The 22,023-nt window shown below is 33.8% G+C and overlaps 1 protein-coding gene across 1 annotated transcript; it reads left to right on the forward strand.

Annotated features, from left to right (window-relative positions):
• Positions 1 to 9,959: 9,959 nt before the first annotated feature.
• LOC131000342 (CLIP-associated protein) lies at positions 9,960 to 22,023 on the forward strand. The gene is made up of 21 exons (XM_057926213.1): positions 9,960 to 10,484; positions 11,958 to 12,113; positions 12,249 to 12,311; positions 13,930 to 13,998; positions 14,146 to 14,311; positions 14,653 to 14,814; positions 15,057 to 15,154; positions 15,624 to 15,698; positions 15,776 to 15,844; positions 15,930 to 16,015; positions 16,157 to 16,274; positions 16,444 to 16,542; positions 16,623 to 16,965; positions 17,151 to 18,940; positions 19,160 to 19,261; positions 19,725 to 19,829; positions 19,920 to 19,994; positions 20,072 to 20,140; positions 20,237 to 20,305; positions 21,219 to 21,320; positions 21,586 to 22,023. The coding sequence occupies exons 1-21, from the start codon at positions 10,152 to 10,154 to the stop codon at positions 21,742 to 21,744; spliced, it is 4,308 nt and encodes a 1,435-aa protein (XP_057782196.1). The 5' UTR covers positions 9,960 to 10,151; the 3' UTR covers positions 21,745 to 22,023.

Raw genomic sequence — 22,023 nt, forward strand, 5'->3', positions numbered from 1 at the left:
CTGTCTGTCTCTTTTCACTAATTGATTTCTGTCTTGATTTTCTGACATGCAAAAGTGTATGTAGGATTGAGAGAGCATATACTTTAAGCTTATCATAACCAAATTTATCCAAATCCAACCTGTAAAGATGAACCAACCACTTCTTAACAAGTTTGTAGTTACAAAAAAATACTACTTAAATTTGTTAGAGGACAAACCAACATAATGAAGTGAGATGAAGTTGACGACTCCAAATATAAGTGGTAGGTGGGGTGGCTTAGTCATGAAAGTTGGTTTCATTTTGTATATATTATGCTAATCATATTCATATATCCTTGAAATCAGAGCTTATCCTATTTCAACAAACATGCTAAAGGGTGGTTATTATTTCTTGGTGTGAATTATCATCTTTCTTGTTGAGTGGATCTTGTCAACTTTGTTGCTCTTTTATGTACAAATTTACACTTAATTTTTGGGGTTATGTCATGGAAGGCAACATGCTCGTATTTCGATGAATAAACTGAAGATGGTGTTCTCCTAGGATTAGTCGAGTGAAGCTTATAACACACAAGTTAGTATTTTAATGGGTGGTTGTGTAATTTAATTTGAAGTTACCATTTTTCGTCTTTCATTTTTTTTTTTACCTTAACATTTCTTGCGGTTGATATTTTAAAGGAAATATATATTACTCCAAAAACGAGTGTGTGTGTGTGTGTTTTCTTTTTTGAGGAGAAAAGGAAATATATATTACTCCAAATCGGAGAGAGCAATATCTGAAAGTCACGTTGGAAAACCTAACTTTCAAATCATTACATCTTGTAAAAAAAAGCATGACGAGCTAGCTCATGAGCAAGTGTTAATTCTACATTCTTCTAACTTGGGAAAAAAAAATTGTTAATTAATGAAAGGTAATTAAAGTTTAAAAGGTGATTAAGGAACATGCAACTACGAAAGTAAGCTTGAGGCAAATACACATAAAAAATTGTTGTGGATTTGTGTTGCTGTTAATTTTTATTTTTTATTTTTTACTTGAAAAAGGGGAGCGGTGGGATTTGAACAAAAATGACCATGAGGGTTGTTTATACGTATCAAAAGTTATATCTAATGACGTGTGTTATTTGACAAGGATTTGTGCAGGCCATTTCTGCATAAGACGGTTAAAATTTTAATCAAAGTCATATTTCAAGAATATATTTAAATTCAGATTCAAATCTTAATCTATTTCATAAATTTAACTTGTAAAATCGTCTCACACAAACTTCTCATCTTCTAGGCTGAAAAGAATATCATAGAGTGGCCAAATTCTTTAGGAGTCCTAAACATACGGTGCATTGCATCTTTTAATAGGCTAATGATGAGTGGCATAGTTTAAAAGTCACTAATCATGTGAGTAATTAACTTGTTTTATACTCTTGGACTTCCAGGTTTATTGGTATTCAATGCTGGGGTCCCAACTTCAATCATTGCTTTCTCTAATTTTTTGTTTTTATTTTATATCTGAATACAAATGTAATAATGTAAATGTAATAATGTGCTTTTGATGATTTAATTTAGTTGGCAGCCATATAATGGTAGACTAATGGGCTTGATTTGTCATCGACAAAATATGCAATCAAATTGTTTTCTTGTTTCTGTCGAGATATTGATTTCAGTTTAAAATGATAAGATTTTGCTAATTGAGTCAATTTTAAAATAATACACGAATTTGATAGTACTAAATAATTTTAATATGATTTTTAAAACTGTCGTAAGAATGTTTTGTTTGTAACATTAACACTCCAAATTTTCCAGATCACTACTTAAGAATTGATGTGACTTTAGCCAGGGGGCTTAGCTCTCCTGGCCACCGGGTTCTCACTTAAGTGTTGAGACCCGAGTTCGATCCCCTTTGGGAGCGAATTTGGTGTTTGGAGAGATAAGGTGGGCTTGGTGAATTCTTGGAGTGTTTGGTTAACTAATTGTTAACATCTAACATAACTTTATCCGATAAAAAGAAAAAAAATAAAATTGATGTGACTTTGTCTCATTAATTAAGTGGTGGGATGTACCAGTTCGCGCATGCTACAAACGTGGAATTCAGGAAGTATGACTTAGAGACTTAGAGTCTTAGACTATGTGTTTAACTGACATTATTTATTACTAGTAATGTTTGGATGGATTATTTTGTCAATCCGGTAATGTCACATTATCAATAAACACAAAGCAATATACCAAACAATTTATTTCTTAGGTAATACACCAAATAATTATAAGAGAAGCATAACCTATATGTGCCATTTGTACCTACCAGTAGAACAAATTAGTAACATACGATCATAATATCATTTGCAACATTATAAATAATTGAGTTAATTTTGTATACAAACTTCAAAGTTTAACTTGGTAATTACTAAAAATTTCAAGATTTCAATCAAATTTACTCATGGCAATCTAAATAATTGACATTGTTTTACATAAAGTGATGTTGTTTTTGCAAATTGGTTGTCATGTGAGAACGATTGTGCCACACTAATTATTCGGTTAGTTATGTTAACATTATGTTTGGTTGTATTCATAATTGGTAAAAAGAAATCAGATTAAGTCAATAGTCACTAATTGCCACACATTCTTTGAAATTTTTATGTAAAATTAAAATTTGATGATAATTTAATAATTTATAGACAAGTAACTCTACATTATTTTATTAGTGCAAACGTCAACAAAAAAATATGGTCAATAACCAATATGGAAAATCGATAGTTTATTTAAATGATGAAGTGTGGTTTTTCAAGGAGTATCATATATTTCATGAAAAAAAATAAGGTCTTATATGCGAATGTTAGTGTGATGCAGACTATTCATATACATTAAAATATACAAATGTCCCGTACAATAGAGACTTTCGCAAATTATCATTTTGATGGACAGTTATTGATATTTTGAGTTAAATTAAATCAATCATTTTCATAAAGCCTTGTCTAAATTTGCACCCTACGATTTTATTATGGATATCCGTTTCCTTTTCCTACGGAATCCCTCGAAATGGCTAGATCAGATAACGAAGCCAAGTTGCACATCTCGCCGACAGTGCATTTCCACCAAATTAATTTCTCATTTTCTCAAAATAAAATTATTTATCAATTATTTTGACAAAACATACCCATTTATTTCAGGGTAATATCATATTAAACCTTGAATTATACCCGTTTTATCTAAAATATCTCGAATTATAAAAAATATTATAAAACTTCAAATTATTAAGTTCGTATCAAAAATATTTCGCGTCCATTTTTCGATCATCAGAAACGTGATGTGGCTCGGCAGATGTCATAATGTAATTTATATTTTATTTTTTTAAATGACATGACATAAAACAACGTCGTTTCGTACCATGTCATTTGAAAAATTAAAATCCATGCTGGAATTTGAACTAAACCATGATTGAACAAAAAAATGCAAGAAGATCAACCCAAAAAACGCGGACGGAACCGCGAGGTCTCTCAATCGCTCTATGTCGTTCTTTTTCTTCGCATAGAACACGTTAACAACAAGAACGACAAGCCGCTCTTCTACCTTATTTTTGAGTATTTTGACACTGATCTCAAGAAATACACCGATTCTCACCGTAAGGAGCCCAACCCTACGCCCCTGCCGCCGCAACCAATCCAAAGCTTCCACTACCAGCTCTGCAAGGGGGTGGCACATTGCCACAACCACGACATTCTCCACCACTGTCTCAAGCCTCAAATATGTTGCTTGATAACGAGAAGAGAATACTTAAGATTGTTGATCTAAGCTTCAGGAGGACCTTTATCGTCCCTCTCAAGAGCTACATGCACGAGGTATTGTCGTCAATTTATTGTAATCTTGCATTTATTTGTTCAATCGTGTTTTACTTCAAACCCCAACGTTGATTTTAATTTTTAAAATGACATGGTATTAAACGACGTTGTTTTATGTCATGTCATTTAAAAAAAATACTCCCTCCGTCCCATGAAACAAGACCAAGTTTCTTTTTTGGTCTGTTCCACGAAGCAAGACCAATTTCTAAAAGTAGCAAAAAAATTACTCTTTATTCACCTTTTCACTTTTTCACCTACCACACTAAACACACAAAATATCAATTTCTTAATTCCCGTGTCGAAAAGAACTTGGTCTTGCTTCATGGGACGGAGGGAGTAAAATATAAATTACACTGTGGCATCCAACGAGCCACATCACGTTTCTGGTGATGATAGACAAATGAATGCAAGATATTTTTTATACAAATTTAATAGTATGGGGTTTTAAACGATATTTCTTATAGCTCATGATATTTCTGATAAAACGGGTATAATTTTTTTTTTTAATTATGATATAGTTCGGAGTTTAATACTCCCTCCGTCCACGAAATGAGTACCCGTTTGTGGACGACACGGGTTTTAAGAAATGTATTGAGTGTAGTGTGAATAGAATAAGGGTCCCACATTTTTTAGTGTATTAATTAAAAAGTTTTGTGGGGTACACTTGCCAAAAAGGGAAATGGGTACTCATTTCGTGGACGGACGAAAGAGGAAATATGGGTACTCATTTCGTGGACGGAGGGAGTATAATTTATCCTTCATTTTATGGAGTAACATCTTTCACAATATTTTTTGGGGGTTTCGAAATTGTACTATTTTGCTTTATGACTCGACTTTCACCCTTTTCCCTCACAGGAATTTAAGTGATGAAAAAGATGTCATTTTTTTTTTTACGTAATTTGGTTACGTAAAACTTACTTGTTTAATAACGATTTCTACTATCCGGTTTATGATAAATAAAAGTAAAAAATTGTTTTTCTCTCTTTAAAGTTGGGGAAGATAAATGAGAACTGAACCCAATTAATCATTTTTTATAAAGATTAATTGTATGTAAATACATGAAATATATTTAAATTTTAATTTTTAATCGAGATTTTTTTTAGATGTAACATTTTGTCTTATGTGGATGTGTAATTAAACATGATTTTTTTTTTCTTCTCATAAAGCTAGTTCATATAAAAATGTCATCCAATAAATTCTAACGTCTACATATGATTAAATGTATCTAAAATTTTCATTTGAATCAAAATCTAAAATATTAAAAAAAATTATATATATATATATATATATTAATTGATAAAAATAATAATTTTAATTAAAACTCAATAGGCAGTTAACCTTTCTTATAAAATATAATACTACGAGACTAAGACAGTTTTACGTGGCTATTAAAAAAATGTGTCCTAGTGATTCCTGACTTATGATGATTGGTATTAGAAAAAAATTCGCGATGCTCTCTCTTTTTAATCAATTTCCTTTATTTTGTCTTTGCAGCCAAGTGTATGCTTCTGCTGTCGAAGGATTATATTTTATAATAGTAAATTGTTAAGAATTTGTAAATTGAGATTAATGAAACCATCAGACCAACCACTTCTTTTATAGAGTTAAAATTAGAGCTTGCTTTCGTAGCCCATAACAGGAAGGTTTAAAATGAAATACAAGTCATTTTTAGTGAGACGAAAAGAATAGTATTGTGATAGATAACAAATATTTCCTCACATATATGTGGTCCTTTAAATTTGTTAAATTTGGTTATTTTGCCCACTTTTAATTAACTTGACTATAACTCTATTCCTTTGTTGTTATTTTGCCCACTTTTAATTAAAGATGGTACATATGTAGCTAAGTAGCTTTATAAAGTTGTTAGTATTGATATGTATGCATTTGAAATTTAACTAAAACCATTTCAATATCTTTATCTTAGTTATACTGTAATATATTAATGACTTTTTCGATTTCATAATATAATAGTTTTATTTTTATTTTTGGCAGTTTTATAATTAAATTTAAAAATTGTGTCACGATGAACTCGAACCCGAAATATTTGATTTCGAATATTAATCATTCTACCGTTAGACCAACACATGCATACTCTAATATGACATTTTATTTACTCTTTTGATCAATATGATATGAGTATGACATGTTAAAAATACATGTAAATATAAAATAAAAGCAAAACTACTTCATATTTTACAAATCAAAATGGCAATTGTCTGGTGTCCCATCATTCAATTTCTTTGAATTGTAGGGTAAATTACCTTTTTACTGAATCTTGAAAGTTATTTTTTCTTTTTTAAGAAAACAAAGCAAAAAGAAGAAGACAATCGAAAACAATAATTGTCAAAATGGTTTGTGGGCGTGTAAATATGTAATTGAGCTAAGGGAAACCGCAAACTAGAGTAGTTAAATTTAAATTAGAGGATATGACAGAATAATAAAATTTAACAAATTTTAGGAGGCAGTGATATACTTTTACCTTATAACACTTTATTTTCAACCTAACGTAGAGTATAATTAAGTTTTGATTGTTTTGTAGGACAAAAGGTTGGAAATCTACGTCATATTTTTGCCTAATCTCTATCTGCCTATTATACTTTATTTTTGAACTCGCCTCCTTTTCTTTTATTTATATCTTTTGTAAAAGCACCTTGTAGACAACAAAAATATGTATTACTATTAATCTTGTAATATACTCACTTTATCCCCCAATTTACTTTTTGAAACGTCTCATTTTTAATGTCTCAAGTTAAAAAAAAAATACTTTATCTATTCTCTATATTTATCGACTCATTTATTTTATCTTCATTTACTTTATCTATATCTACTTAATTTGTGTGCCTCATTTTTTTTGACACTCTGGACTAAGGAATTAATTATTTGGTTCGAAATCTCATGAAATCCAAAACCACATTAAACATTTTACTAGTAATTATGAACAACGCTTCATTAGCAGCAACACAAATTAATATTAATATACAGCGATTTTTAAAATTTCATACAACTATAATTTTGATATTTATGCCAATCAAAAAGTAGATTAAATCATACTTGAATAACTAAAAGTTGGAGGAGAATCCCACTAAAAGTCCTGCACATTTATTAGGATTGAATACTGGAACGAATGTAAAAGAAGGTCCCCAATAATTTGTTTTTTTAGGGAGGAAGAATCGTGGAATTTGAATATTATATCTCATTTTTTATAAATTACTTGTTAGGGACAGTCTCCAATAACTAGTTCAACCTAATAGACATTTTATGTGAAGTTATATGGAATAAGTTCCAGTCGGATTTAACATGCTAATTCTCTCGCTATGTATTTGAGTTTTTGTTTTTTGTGCAGACTATTAGTAAAAGGGCATTTGATAAAAAAAATGTCAATCTTTTTTCTATTACAAAATTCCAACTTTTAATATTTCTAAAAAATGAGCCATGCACCTTGTTATATTTTTAAGTGAAACAACATCATTTTATTGAGTGGGGTACAAAAAATTTCTCTTAAAAATCCGATGAAGTGACTCAGTATTTTGTCGCTCGATTTTGTATAGTGGGATATATATTTTTCTAAAAAACGCTTACAGTTGAGATTTTTGAATAAAAAAAACGAAAATTAAGATATTTTATAAAAACATTAAAAGTTGATGACACAAAATATAATTACCACTTAGTACTTCTGATATATCTCAATACAATGACTCCCAGATCAATCTTAATTGGATCAATTATTTAATTTTTTTTGTGCATCTGACGAGCAGTTGATCAAGTGACCCGGGTTCGATCCCTCTTGGGAGCGAATTGGAGATTGGAGATATAAGGTGGATTTGGTGAATGGAGAGATAAGGTAATTCTTGGAGTGGATGGGGAACTAATTACTAACATCTAACATGACTTTGCCCAATCAAAAAAAAAAGTTGATCAATACTTGAAATTATACATAATCACAAACATAAACTGTAGTGAAGATATACACAACAAGGCTATATGATTCATCATTTAATACTTGAAAATTTTATGAACTAGTATACTGATTGTAAAATAGATAAAAGGAAAATAAAACAATAACGTACTTAAGATTGATTTTGATGGTAACATGACTTACGGGTGTATTGAATTGAGATTCTGTAGGATTTTAAAGGATTTTGAAAGTCTGGATGTATTCAATCCAGACTTTTAAAAGTCTTTTAAAATCCAAAGGTATTCAATCCAGATTTTTCAAAGTCTTTTAAAATCCTGAGGTATTCAAATCAGACTTTTTAAAGTCTTTTAAAATCACGTGGTATTCAACATTTCATGGATTTTAATAATTCATGGATTCTGATGGATTTGTCAAAAAAAAAATACAAATGACGAAATCTGAGCTTTAGACTTGAGATTTCTATGGATTCCTCTAAACTCCACGCGACTTCACGCGGAGTCTATGGATTCAAAAGTCCTTTAAAATTCATGAACTTTTTAAAGTCCTTTAAAATCCCAATCCAATACACCCCCCATAGTTTGGAGTTTCCGTGATTCTGTTTTCTGTTTCATTGTTGGCGATTCATGTGCTTCACGATGATTGCAATGGCTCGGAATCCTTATGCGATGATTTATGGGATGTCTTTGAACATGCACGTAATCATGTGATCTTAGATTACCATGCTCGGAGTGAAGCTAATAGAGTAGCTCATGAGCTTGCGGTCTTATGTTTTAGTTTCTCGTGAAGTTAAGATTTTGAAAATTTGATTTTCCATCTTTGCTCTGCGATATTGTATGCTCTAATTTAGGTTAATGCTATGGCTTTGGATTCCCCTAAAAAAGATTGATTTTTTGATGAGATATTATGAATTATTTGTATACGATTATTATATCAGCTATGAAGTTGTATGCTTATATATATATATTTATTTATTTTTATAATAGTCTCGATACAATAATCAACAAATAAAGATTCAAATGCATATAAAAAGAAAACTGTAATATGAAATTTCACTGGAATTGTTTCACCTATTCCATATACTAACTTTCCATAACATACATTTTTTCAATAGATGAATAATCCACATCAAGTGCATACAAAATGGAGAAATAATTCACATCAAGCTTTGAATTGTCATTGATTTTCTGATTCTAAAGAAACAAGAGTTGAGCTCCTTTTGAAACTTTATGATGCAAACGTTGGATATAAAAATACAATACATTAATACTCCCTATAATACCAAGATTTATTATTTGATAATTAATTACCAAGATTTATTATTTGATAATTAATTAATGCTAGTTCAGTAAAAGAATTAAATAAGGATAAGTTGGCGAATAAGTTATTTTTTTATATAAAAAATAGCATATATACTAGGGACATTTGAAAAAAAAAACCTTATATAATTAGAACGAAGGAATTACATCTTTTTGGGTAATTTAAAGTAGTAATATCCTATAAATAGATTATTTCATTTAATAGGTTGTCATCATTAATAGATTTTATTTTGAAGGCACCGAAACAAAATTAGAGAATTTAGTGATTTATTTATTTATTTATTTTTGACTTGGGGAGTTGGGAAGGGGAGCAGTGAGGTTTGAATCCGGGACCTCACTGTCCACACACAAGAGATCGTACTGCTTAGTGTCCCTTTGGGACAGAATTTAGTGAGTTAAGATTTTATTTATTTTTTATAATTCAAAGACTTAGTAAACAAATAAACATATAAAAGCTTCATTGAACAAATTTTAGATTTCAGTAACCGAAAATTTGAGTTACCTTTACTTTTTAGTTGTTTGATTTTACCTATTTGAAACCCAAAATTGTTAGGTCATGCATCACCTTAACAACAAAAAAGAAAAGAAAAAATCAGAAAAAAAGGTGGTGGTTTGAGGCAATTTTTTGTTGATTAACTAACTGACTTTATATATGGAGTCAGTTTCCATAGTTTTCCTACTTTTGTGCACTTTTACAAATTATTATCAAATAATATTGGTAGTTTTTTTTGTAAAAAAAAATCAGAATTTTAAAATCTGTAAATTTTTTCTAGAGGGGAATAAGGCTAAAACAATATTCACTAAACAATATATATATATATATATATATATTTTTTTAGAGGTGATATATAGATATATATATATATATATATATAATTCACACTCACTAGTAGTATACTAGTATTTCATAAACTCCAAGAAATTTTAACCATGTCAAAATAATTTGACTTATTTTCCGACTTTCATTACACACATAATTTTATCCACCTTCCCTCTCTCTCTCTCTCTCTCTCTCTCCACACTTCCCCTTTCCTCACTCTCCAACTCCGAGCAGATCCGATCGTCCGTCGGCGAGATCGCTCCCTGCGAAATCACCGAACTGCCCCTACCGCCGCTGCAATGGAGGAGGCGCTGGAGTTGGCGCGTGCGAAGGACACAAAGGAGCGGATGGCGGGCGTCGAGCGCCTCCACCAACTCCTCGAAGCTTCTAGAAAGACGCTATCTCCGTCGGAGGTGACGTCACTCGTCGACGTCGGCCTAGATCTCTTGAAGGACAACAACTTCCGGGTGTCACAGGGCGGTTTGCAGGCGCTCGCCTCCGCCGCCGTGCTCTCCGGCGAGCACTTCAAGCTGCATTTCAATGCGCTTGTTCCGGCGGTGGTCGAGAGGCTCGGCGACGCCAAGCAGCCGGTTAGGGATGCCGCGAGGAGGCTGCTGCTCACTCTCATGGAGGTACGGAGTACAACTATTGGTGCATTAGCGTGTTGTACAGTTATGCTCATTCTGTCCGTTGAGTCTCTTTGGTTGCTTTGAAATTTTGTGCGATTGGTAGCTGCGAGTTATGTGGCGGTAATGGCTTCAAATGTGATGTTTGGTGCTGCGGAGTATGTTTATGTTTTTGGTTTTTTGATTTGTCTTTATTTGCTCCGTTGATGAGGGTTTAATAACATCGCAGTTGCGTGTGGTTTTCTATTACTTGGTTGCGAATTCGTTTATTGGATTCTCTTGTACGATCCAAATTAGTCCTTGTAACCTATTGTAGAATTTATCCGGATGTTGAATCATCTAGGGTTTACAAACTTGGGATAACCAATGCAATTCAAATGTTGCTATATATGCTAATATATAGACCATTGTCTGTATTGCTGATTGCCCGCAGTTTAATTTTGTCTGCTAAATGACCAAGTCCTTTATCTTAACAGTCAGATTTGGTTAAATTTTGCCATTTATAACTATAAATTCTCCTCAACTTGTAATTCTGAGTTGCACATTTTTGCGGCTGAGAATTTCTTAGGATTTTCTTTGAAACTTACAAAGATCATAGAACCTGTAATTCACTTGGAAGTATAAGTTCTATGTAAATGATATTTCCTTCATTTTGAAAAGTGAAGCGATGCCTCTTGTGATTTCTCCAATTTATCATTTATGCTTAAGAATAAAAAAGTTTCTGGCCTTTTTGACTTGTTCTAAAATGACTAAAGAAGATACCTAATTACCTATGTGTTTTAGGCTACACGACACTCATGGTAGATAATGTGAAGAAGTGGGAGAGGCTGAAGCTGCACTTATATTTTTGAAAAAGTGTATTCTTTTATTCCATTGGGCCTTCCATCTCATAGAATTGCAATATTCCATTCCTCGAAATATCCCTTTAAATTTGCAAGCACTTCAAATCGTGACGCTACTTCCATTGTATACTTCCCAACGTTAAAAATAACGGAACAAATCTGTAAGAGTACTATTACGTCCCTCGAGACTGAAGTCTGATAATCTTCCCGTTGAGCCTCTGTTAAAGATGTTTCTATCTAAGAAGTTGAATTTTCCTCATTAAGTTGTTTTTTTGGTGATTTAGAACTTGAGTCTCTTTTGAATGGTGTGAATACTGTTAGATTCCTATTTGATTAATAGAATGTTAATTTCAACTCTCTCCCTCTCCCTCTCTCATATATCTTTTTTAATGTCATCACTCTGATATGGGATTTTAGCAATGGAAGAAATCACTAACCTGAATCACAGATTGTTTCTTGCATTAAAAGAGCCTCTTTAAGTTATTTGATTAAAATGTGTTGATATGACTTTGCATCATGCAAATGAGACTCTTACTTCTCATAATTTTTCATTTTTAATGAACTAAAGTATGAAGTTGCATGTATAATGAATTGTATGAGATTCATTCAGCGATTGAGAGTGTCAACTCTGCTGCAGGTTTCTTCACCAACTATTATCGTTGAAAGGGCAGGATCTTACGCTTGGATGCACAGAAGTTGGAGAATTCGAGAAGAGTTTGCTCGCACAGTCACGTCAGCTATTGGTCTCTTTGCAGCTACAGAACTACCTCTTCAGCGTGCCATTCTTCCTCCTGTATGTTGGCTCTATTTATTTTGAGTGGTGCAAGCTTGCATTTTAAATGAAGCTTAAAAGGACATAAGTTTAAGTTATTGTGCATGATTATCTTAACAAGAATTAATCACCCAATGTGCTATCTTCTTCGATCAGATTTTGCAGATGTTGAATGATCCAAACCCTGGTGTTAGGGAAGCAGCTATTTCATGTATTGAGGTTAGCGAAATTGCTGTGTATTGTTTCTCTCCTGTACTTGCAACAGTCATAGCTACTTTTACTGTTACTTGTACTGCCACCACCACCACCAAAGCTTTGAAGCATGAATGTCAATTAAATCCAGATATCTTTATTGAGTATAAATTTAGATGGTTATAGGCGTTTTACATATCCAGAGTAAAATAATGCTGCTGGGTTCTGAAGATAGATTGTGTTTCAGGTGGACCAATTATGGAGTATCTAGGCCGGTTAGGTGTGAACATACCAATTTCTTGCTAAGCTATTTCCTACATGAAAAAATTCACTGTTATCCTTTTTGCAATGTCCTTGAATGGTCTTGTTTCTGACTGATAAAATCCTGCCTCATGAACTCGGGAATATACAAGCTACTTTATGTTTGCTGCCATCTGGTTCTGCATGTTTCTCTGATGAGGATCTGTAGAATAAATTTAGCTATTATCCTGATTTATCTGCAACTAAATATGTAATTTTATTAGCACTTGCAAATATGATGAGGTCATGCATCTTGCCTTAAAGCAAACATGCTTTACTAACCAGTTAGTGTAGCGGATGCCTGTTCACTTGTTTCTTAAAGGTTGACACTCCTCATGCTCTGTAGTCCTGGTTGGATATAGAGGAATCAGGCAATTGTTTTCATTGAAAATATTAGTAAACAAAGTTATACAAAAAATAAACTAAGTCAGAGCAATGATGATATTATAGTCAAATTAGGGTTTGCTTAGTAAATGGAACCCATCTACACAGCTGAAAATCCTTGTTCTTGCTTGTAAGCGCATGCATTTTAGTGCTCTAAATATCACTAACTAAAAATTAGAGGCTAAAAAGGGGAAAACTAAGATGGAAGAAAAAAGACAACAGTTTCTGACCCTCGGTTTAGGCTGTCTTTCTCTAGATAAGGCTGACAAAAGGCTTCAGCTTTAAAATCAATACTGTTGCATATGCTCCTTTGTGTAATGGAAATGAGTTTCTAGAGGTTTGACAGCAATAACATTGTGTGTGTTATCCTGCGAAAAAGGAGGGAGCATATAATGTTTTACATGCTAATGTAAAATTGATTTTGTTTGCTTTTATGCAATTGGTGTCTGAGCAGCTGTTCAATCTGTCTTATTGTCAAATGCTGAGTTGAACATTGTTATGACTAAAGTGATCATTTTTATGAATTTAGGCTGTGCTTATCAATCTTTCCTTTTTAGCTGGCAGCTTTGGTGGTTTGACCATAGACTCCTTTAGTGCTCTACCATTCGTCCAAATTTTGAGAAGTTTAGGGCATTAAATGGGTTGGCGGCTTGAATTGACTGGTGTTTGATTTACTCTTTGGGAATTGGGATATGCTGTAAAAGTAATCATATCAAAATATCTAATGGGAAGAGTCCTACTTGAGTCCTGTAAAGAAGCTTTTTTTAATCTGGGTGTTGTGATTTTGTGCAGCTCTTAGTTCTGGAATTAGTTGCAGATTTAAGAATATATATATATATATATATATATATATATATATATATATATTTCTGATGCTTTATTTGGTATTGTTTCTCTTGACTTAGTGTTGTTACTGAGCTAAAGAGTCACTTTTTCCTTATTTTTGGTTTGACAATCTCAGGAGATGTTTACTCAGGCTGGGCCTCAGTTCCTTGAAGAATTGAATCGACATCATCTACCTGCACCCATGGTAATTGTTGGTCAAATTTATTATATTGAGAGAGTAGAACAGAACAGTTTTGTTACCCATAACCCTTTTTAACTGATCTGATTTTTTAACATAAAAGAAGACATTGAACTGTGTCTGAAATGCTTTCTTATCACACTTTGGCTGCAGTTAAGAGATATTAATGCCAGATTAGAGAAAATTGAGCCCAAGATTCACTCTTCAGATGCTATTGTGAGCAATTACTCATCTACTGAGACTAAGCCTACAATGCATAATCCAAAGAAAAGCAGCCCGAAGGCCAAAAACACGTCACGTGAGATTTCTCTCTTTGGAGGTTAGTACTCATGGCAATGCGTAGCTACAGATTTTTGTTGCATTGTATAGTCATCTAGCTATTCTTCTTTCTTTTTATTAAAAATTTAATATTGGTAAGTCATAGTTTGAGATCAAGCGTTGTAATATAATCCAGTTATTTTTCATAGTAAATGAGATAACCTTTTCTTTAAAGTCATATTGTATGAATTTTTTTTTGATATCATAAAAACCAGTTTACGATTCAAACGCACAAGAAAGTGAAACTATATTCGTTCCCTTTATACTTTACATTTTTATATGAATGACAACATATACTTCGCTTCAACTTTTTGAACTTTTGTGTCCTTTGACTCTGAGCAGCAGATGGCGACATCACAGAAAAGCCTGTCGAACCTATTAAAGTATATTCAGAAAAAGAGCTTATAAGGGAGTTTGAGAAGATTGCTTCTACCTTAGTGCCTGAAAAAGATTGGTCTATACGTATTGCTGCTATGCAGAGAGTCGAAGGCCTTGTTATTGGAGGTCCGTTCATTACTATTACATAATCCAAGCGCTGGTGCCTATTCTTTTTAACAAAACCAGTATTGTATCAGATGACTTTTATCTTTATACTACGAGTACGTCCTCGTAATATGTTGAACAGATAATTTCATTGTAGGTTACAAAAGAGTATGGTTCCTGCTATAACAAATTATGTTGTCTAATAATCATTAATTTTGTCGGTTAGGATTTACAGAAACACTTATTCTTTTTTAATTGTGCAGGTGCAGGTGACTACCCTGGTTTCAGAGGACTTCTCAAACAGCTGGTTGGTCCTTTGAGCACACAATTATCTGATCGACGCTCTAGCATCGTGAAGCAGGTTTGGCCCAATGTGATCGCTTAGACCATTCTTTCTCCAAGAGTGTTAGCATTTACATTACAGGAACAGGACAAGACTATGATGAGTTACTAATCATTTATCATGACATTCAACTTTTTAAATTCATTATTAGCTCTTCTGAGGAATTTTTATCTGAGATGCTAATGCATCCTACTGATGTCTTCAGTGTCAATGGTTTTTTCCCATGAGCAGTTTGGTATCTTTCTGCCATATACTTAAAGTGGTTTATCTTTATGGAAGGTCCCAAATTCTGCTGGTTTTATCACGTATGAGAAGGAGTATGAAAATAACATGCTTTTAGTGCTGAAAAGTTATTTTCTCTGTAATACTTTATACTTTAGCTACTCTTGCTAAATTGAGTATAGCTGAGATTTTGATGTATTATTTTAATTGTTGGCTGAAGTTTTATCAATTCGGTCTTTTCACTTTTGTAATTTCGATTTGCTAGGCATGTCATTTGTTAAACTTCTTATCTAAAGATCTCTTGGGGGATTTTGAGGGATGCGCTGAGATGTTTATTCCGGTGAGAACAACTCTTTGTACACATTATGATGGTGGATACAATTAATCTTGCCTCTCACTATCCTTCCTGTAATTTAGGTCCTTTTCAAGCTTGTTGTCATAACAGTGCTTGTAATTGCAGAGTCGGCGGATAACTGCATAAAGACGGTAATGCTCTAATGTTTTTGTTAGGTAGTCTTTTATTTAACTTTTTTTTATCCTTCTGATATTTGAGATATATTTTGATCTATAGATGTTACGCAATTGCAAAGTTCCTCGTGTACTTCCCCGGATTGTTGATGCTGCAAAGAATGACCGCAATGCTATACTCCGTGCAAGGTATTCTTATGCTATTCTCTGAGTTGCCTGGACTGTTGTCTTGTGCTCTTTGTAGAGTGATAAGTATGACGGTACTGGTTTCTTGTTTTCTTGGCTAACTTTCTTGTACCTTTGTACTGATGCCTCTATTTCCTAAATTAGGTGTTGTGATTATGCGCTTCTTATACTTGAATATTGGGCTGATGCACCTGAAATACAACGCTCAGCTGACCTCTATGAAGACCTTATAAGATGTTGTGTGGGTGATGCAATGAGTGAGGTTAGAGTCCTCGACATACCTCTTTGTATTTATATGGATGGCGGTCACTTTGCTATTCTTCCTTTTATTATCAGATTGAATCAGCGTTCATATCTCTGGTTTACGATAGCTGGAGATGCACTTTACTTTAATTTAAATTTAATCTCATGGGCTACATTACTGTCAATAGGTACGTTCTACTGCAAGGACCTGTTACAGAATGTTTGCTAAAACTTGGCCTGATCGCTCCCGGCGTCTGTTCATGTCCTTTGATCCTGTTGTTCAAAGGGTACACATGTTTTCCCGCTTTTGTTCTGAACCCGTCCATTGCTGTGAAACTATTAGCTGAAAAATAATATCTGGTGCTAGGTAATAAATGATGAAGATGGAGGAATGCATAGAAGACATGCTTCACCTTCCATTCGTGAAAGAAGTTCAAACATGTCATTTTCCTCTCATGCATCCACACCTTCAAATATACCTGGTTATGGGACTTCTGCAATAGTTGCAATGGATAGAAGTGGTAGTTTGTCTTCAGGGACGTCTCTTACTTCTGGACTACTACTCTCTCAAGCAAAATCTATGGGCAAGGGTGCAGAGCGTAGCCTAGAAAGTGTGTTGCACTCAAGCAAACAGAAGGTCACTGCCATAGAGAGTATGCTGAGAGGCTTGGATATATCAGAGAGAGGTCGATCCTCCAGTTTGGACCTAGGTACTTAGTTTTGTTCTATTCTCTCAATTTTAATTTATATAATGTTATTTGATGTTGGTACTCCCCACTCTTGAAATACTTTTGTCCCTTGTGAATGGCTGATGCTAATTTTCTTGATTCTCCTATGAGTCTATGACTATGAAGTATGAATGGTTTAGCTATTTATTTTCTTGCCCCTAGTGCAGGAGTTGACCCTCCATCATCTCGTGATCCACCATTCCCCCTTGCTGTTCCAGCATCAAATAGTCTTACAAATTCTTTAACAGATCCAGTATCTGGTATCTCTAAAGGCAACAATCGCAATGGAGGGTTGGTACTTTCTGATATCATCACACAAATCCAGGCTTCTAAGGAGTCAAGTAAACTATCATATTATAATAACAGCACGGGAAGTGAGCTTCTATCTGCACATTCTTCTTACTCAACCAAGAGAGCTCCAGAAAAGGTGCAAGATAGAGGATTTGTTGAAGAAAATTCTGATTTTAGGGAATCAAGGAGATATATGAACTTTCATGATAGGCAATACTTAGAGACACAATACAGAGATGCTAGTTATAGGGAATCACATAGTAACCACATACCTAATTTCCAGCGTCCACTTCTAAGGAAGAATACTGCTGGGCGAATGTCTGCTGGCAGGAGGAGGAGCTTTGATGACAGTCAGCTCCCACTGGGTGAGCTCTCAAGTTATTCGGACAGCCCAGCTTCTCTCACTGATGCTCTAAGTGAAGGGCTCAGTTCTAGTTCAGATTGGAATGCACGGGTGGCTGCATTTAGTTATATTCGTTCTCTTCTGCAGCAAGGGCCAAGAGGTATTCAAGAAGTAATGCAGAGTTTTGAGAAGGTCATGAAGCTGTTTTTCCAACACCTGGATGATCCGCATCACAAAGTTGCACAGGCAGCCCTTTCAACTCTTGCAGATCTTATTCCAGCTTGCAGAAAGCCATTTGAAAGCTACATGGAGAGGATTCTACCCCATGTTTTTTCTAGGTTGATTGATCCCAAGGAATTAGTGAGGCAACCTTGCTCAACTACACTGGATATTGTTGGCAAAACATATGGTACTGATTCTCTTTTACCTGCTCTGTTGCGTTCGTTGGACGAACAACGGTCTCCCAAGGCGAAATTAGCTGTTATTGAGTTTGCTATTGGTTCATTTAACAAGCATGCTTCAAATTCTGAAGGCTCTGCCAATAGTGGCATCCTTAAGCTATGGCTTGCAAAATTAACCCCACTGGTTCATGACAAAAACACAAAACTGAAGGAAGCAGCTATAACATGCATTATATCGGTTTATACTCACTTTGATTCGGTGGCAGTGTTGAACTTCATTCTTAGCTTATCTGTTGAGGAACAGAACTCCTTAAGAAGAGCCCTCAAGCAGTATACTCCTCGCATAGAGGTAGAACTCATGAACTTTCTGCAAAGCAAGAAAGAGAGACGTGGCAAGTCCTCATATGATCCATCTGATGTGGTTGGAACATCTTCTGAAGATGGCTATAATGGATCAATAAAGAAGAGTCAGTTGTTTGGTAGGTATTCTTCTGGATCTGTGGACAGTGATGGGGGGAGGAAGTGGAGCTCTCTTCAAGATGCATCCTTCATCACAGGTTCTATTGGGAACCAAAAATCTGATGATACACAGGAGAATTTGCATAATCATTTGGGGGAGACTAACACAAATGCTGATGTTACAACTTCAAATTACAAAAGTTTGAAATATGCATCCAATATCTCCAGTGATAATATGGGATTATCTGCAATAGATGGCCATCCAAATGCAGAGGTTTCTTTGACACCACGTTTGGACATCAATGGGCTGATTGGATCTGATCATCTGCAGAAATCTCTAGATGTTGGAGTTGACAATGAGCCTTCACCTGAACCGGCACTAAGTTTTCCTAAACTTCCTGTTCTAAAATTGAATTCTTCTACAGAAGCAGGACCACCAAGTATTCCTCAGATTCTTCATATGGTGAGCTTTTCTTTTGCTTGCTTGCCTCAATCTTTTTTTTTTCTTTTTTCTTTTTTAATAAAAAGAATTTACACCTGCTACTCTTCTCCAACTTCTAGTAACATTTTTTCATTCTTATTAAATAATTATTGAAGTAACAATTCAAGGAGGTTATCAGTGGCAATGTTGGTCGGGAAGTCTTCAGTTATATCTTTCTTATGCTTTCTTCACTTTTGGTAGATATGCAATGGGAGTGATGACAGTCCTTCAGCAAATAAACGCCTTGCACTTCAACAGTTGATTGAAATCTCCATATCTAATGACCACTCTGTCTGGAGCAAGGTATGTTATATACTTGTTTCCTCATCTGGTTATGCCTTGTAGGTTCATTAGACCAAACCAACTTTAGACATTTGTGAGTTTTGGTTCCCCTTTCTAATTTTTCTTTCATTTGTTGGGGTGTTGGAAGGATGTAAGAAACAAAATTGACGTATTGGGTTTGATTTTAGTGTAAGATGTTTGATTCAAGAGGGGATTGGTGGAAGAACTTCATATACTCCTGCTGAATGAATGGGTTGTGAACTGCCCAAAATAAGGATTGACAATATATTATCTAGAAGTAGCTATTATGGCCTGAAAAATCCTCACATATAAATCCATCAAAATAAAATAGAATACATGTAATAGCCACTGCTGCTTAGTTTCCTTTTTCATGGTGGAACCTCAAGTAATTTGATTTTGTCATATTTGGTTAATCATCCAACAATATTGTGCTTCTAGTTACTAAACAAATGGCATATCTCAGTACTTCAATCAGATATTAACTGCTGTACTTGAAATGCTGGATGATTCTGACTCATTAATTCGCGAGCTGGCTCTCACGCTCATTGTTGAGATGTTAAAGAATCAGGTCTGTTGTCTATCTATATTTCTAAACTCTAGTATTTTGTCTATGTATATACGAACATTTTGCCCATCCTAGTGCTCGTTTTCTTTTCAGAAGGATTTGATGGAGGATTCTGTTGAGATTGTAATAGAAAAGCTGCTTAATGTGACGAAGGACAATGTTCTGAAGGTACATGTATTTCCTGAAGCTCTATGTACTTTTTCTACAATTCTACTTCTCTGTCTCATTGCTCTATTTACATTCAGGTCTCCAATGAATCAGAACATTGTTTGACGATTGTGTTGTCTCAGTATGATCCATTCCGATGTCTAAGTGTAAGTTTAATCATGATTTATATACATGTCTAGTTTCCATGGTGTTTGTAATCGAATTTTAAAATTCCCCCATTGTTTTATTCTGTTGCATTGCAGGTTATTGTGCCTTTGCTTGTGACTGAAGATGAGAGAACTCTTGTCACATGCATAAACTGTTTGACAAAGGTAAAATCTATGTGGAATTCTTAAAGTTATGATATAAAGATTTATCTGCTTTCCATTTTTTATCTGACTAGCAGAAAGAACGTATGTTGTACGTGTAATTAATGTTATTTTAATTGATAATCTATTATTTAAAAAAATCTATTAATTCATTACTTTTATTAGATAATTATTGGATGGATGTATTTATTTATAAGCCTTATCAATAGCTATAGATATAAAGTATTCTTTATAGATTTGGGTGACAAATAAATGTATATCAAAATAGATTTATATTTTATAAATATAATAATAAATATAATAGGGGTAAAATAGGCAATCCACAAGTTGTGCCTTAGACTGCCTTAGGCTCTTTTTCTATTAGTATATTGATGAATAAGATTTGCAAAAAATGGTGGTATATATATATTTTTTAATCTTTTCAATTGTTCACTGTTTCTTATGACTTTAGCATTTTCGGATGTCTGATCTATATAGTGCTAGTCTGCCAACATTTATCTGTACGGCTCTACCAAGGAGAAGTTTATAAATTATACCTTTATGAAAGAGGAACCGGTTCTTGAAATCACAAATGCCTGTGGTTCTGCATATCATATTTGCAAAATTGACTATGACTACAATTGCAAAGGCTTTACATCTGGTTATGCATTTAAAATAGAGAGATTTATAATTATTTTCATTCACTATTTGGTTAAAATGTCCAATTTTTGCAGTACTTGAATGATTCTAAATGTATGCTGATACAATTGCCCCTCTTGACACTGATCCTTTTGTCCCTCGTCTTCCTCCTGACTACCTAGTTTTAAGTACTTAATTTCTGATGCAAGGCAGTGAAACAAATAAATATATATTTTAGATTTTCGTAGTTAAAGTTTTATAGTTTTATGCACCCTAAGAATGTCATGTTACTTTGCAGCTTGTGGGTAGACTCTCTCAAGAGGAACTGATGGCTCAGTTGCCTTCATTTTTGCCTGCTCTTTTTGATGCATTTGGGAATCAGAGTGCAGATGTCCGGAAGGTAAAAATGATTAACATCTGCTTTACTTCAAAAAACAAAAAAAACAAACATGAATTCTTTAATCTGAAATACAGGTTTTGCTTTTGAATATTGTATTTTTTGGAATATGTAGCATGCCCTCCCTAATGTTGACCTTTTGGTGACTACATAGGAACTCCACTTACTCCACATATCATGCTTGTATAGTAGTCTTAAATTGGAGGACGAGCTCTTACATTTTTGTTATGATGTTTAAATTAAATATTAAATTTTCATGTTATTGCAGACTGTCGTTTTCTGTCTGGTGGACATATATATCATGCTTGGGAAAGCATTTTTGCCTTATTTGGAAGGGCTGAATAGCACACAACTCCGGCTGGTGACGATATATGCAAACAGGATATCTCAGGCGAGGACTGGTACTCCGATTGATGCTACCCAATGATAAGCTGCTTCTGATTCTGATGCAGAGGCGTTGGTTGATGATTCTGGTTGTTAATTTTGATCACTTCTTCTTTTGTTTGTGTATGCGTGTATATTGTGTGAAATCTGTAGGGGATGGGATGTTTGGAGAGCTGAGTTGTAATTCTTTTCCATCACAGATTTAATGTATTTGTGCTCATTGGCTTTGGAGAATACAGTTTGGTGTGTGGAAACAAACATTGTGATGTACCTTTTTGTATTTGTGTCTATAATGAAATCATTTTTTCGTATTAAAACATAA

Source organism: Salvia miltiorrhiza, chromosome 1, assembly GCF_028751815.1.
Source record: "Salvia miltiorrhiza cultivar Shanhuang (shh) chromosome 1, IMPLAD_Smil_shh, whole genome shotgun sequence".
Classification (NCBI taxonomy): Eukaryota; Viridiplantae; Streptophyta; class Magnoliopsida; order Lamiales; family Lamiaceae; genus Salvia; species Salvia miltiorrhiza.

What these genes read in the sequence shown, in the direction of transcription:
- LOC131000342 (XM_057926213.1), top strand. Translation starts at nt 10,152, where the DNA reads ATGGAGGAGGCGCTGGAGTTGGCGCGTGCGAAGGACACAAAGGAGCGG. An exon ending in ACCACTCTGTCTGGAGCAAG is followed by an intron (nt 19,262 to 19,724) that starts GTATGTTATATA and finishes GGCATATCTCAG; the next exon opens with TACTTCAATCAGATATTAAC. An exon ending in TTGAGATGTTAAAGAATCAG is followed by an intron (nt 19,830 to 19,919) that starts GTCTGTTGTCTA and finishes TTTTCTTTTCAG; the next exon opens with AAGGATTTGATGGAGGATTC.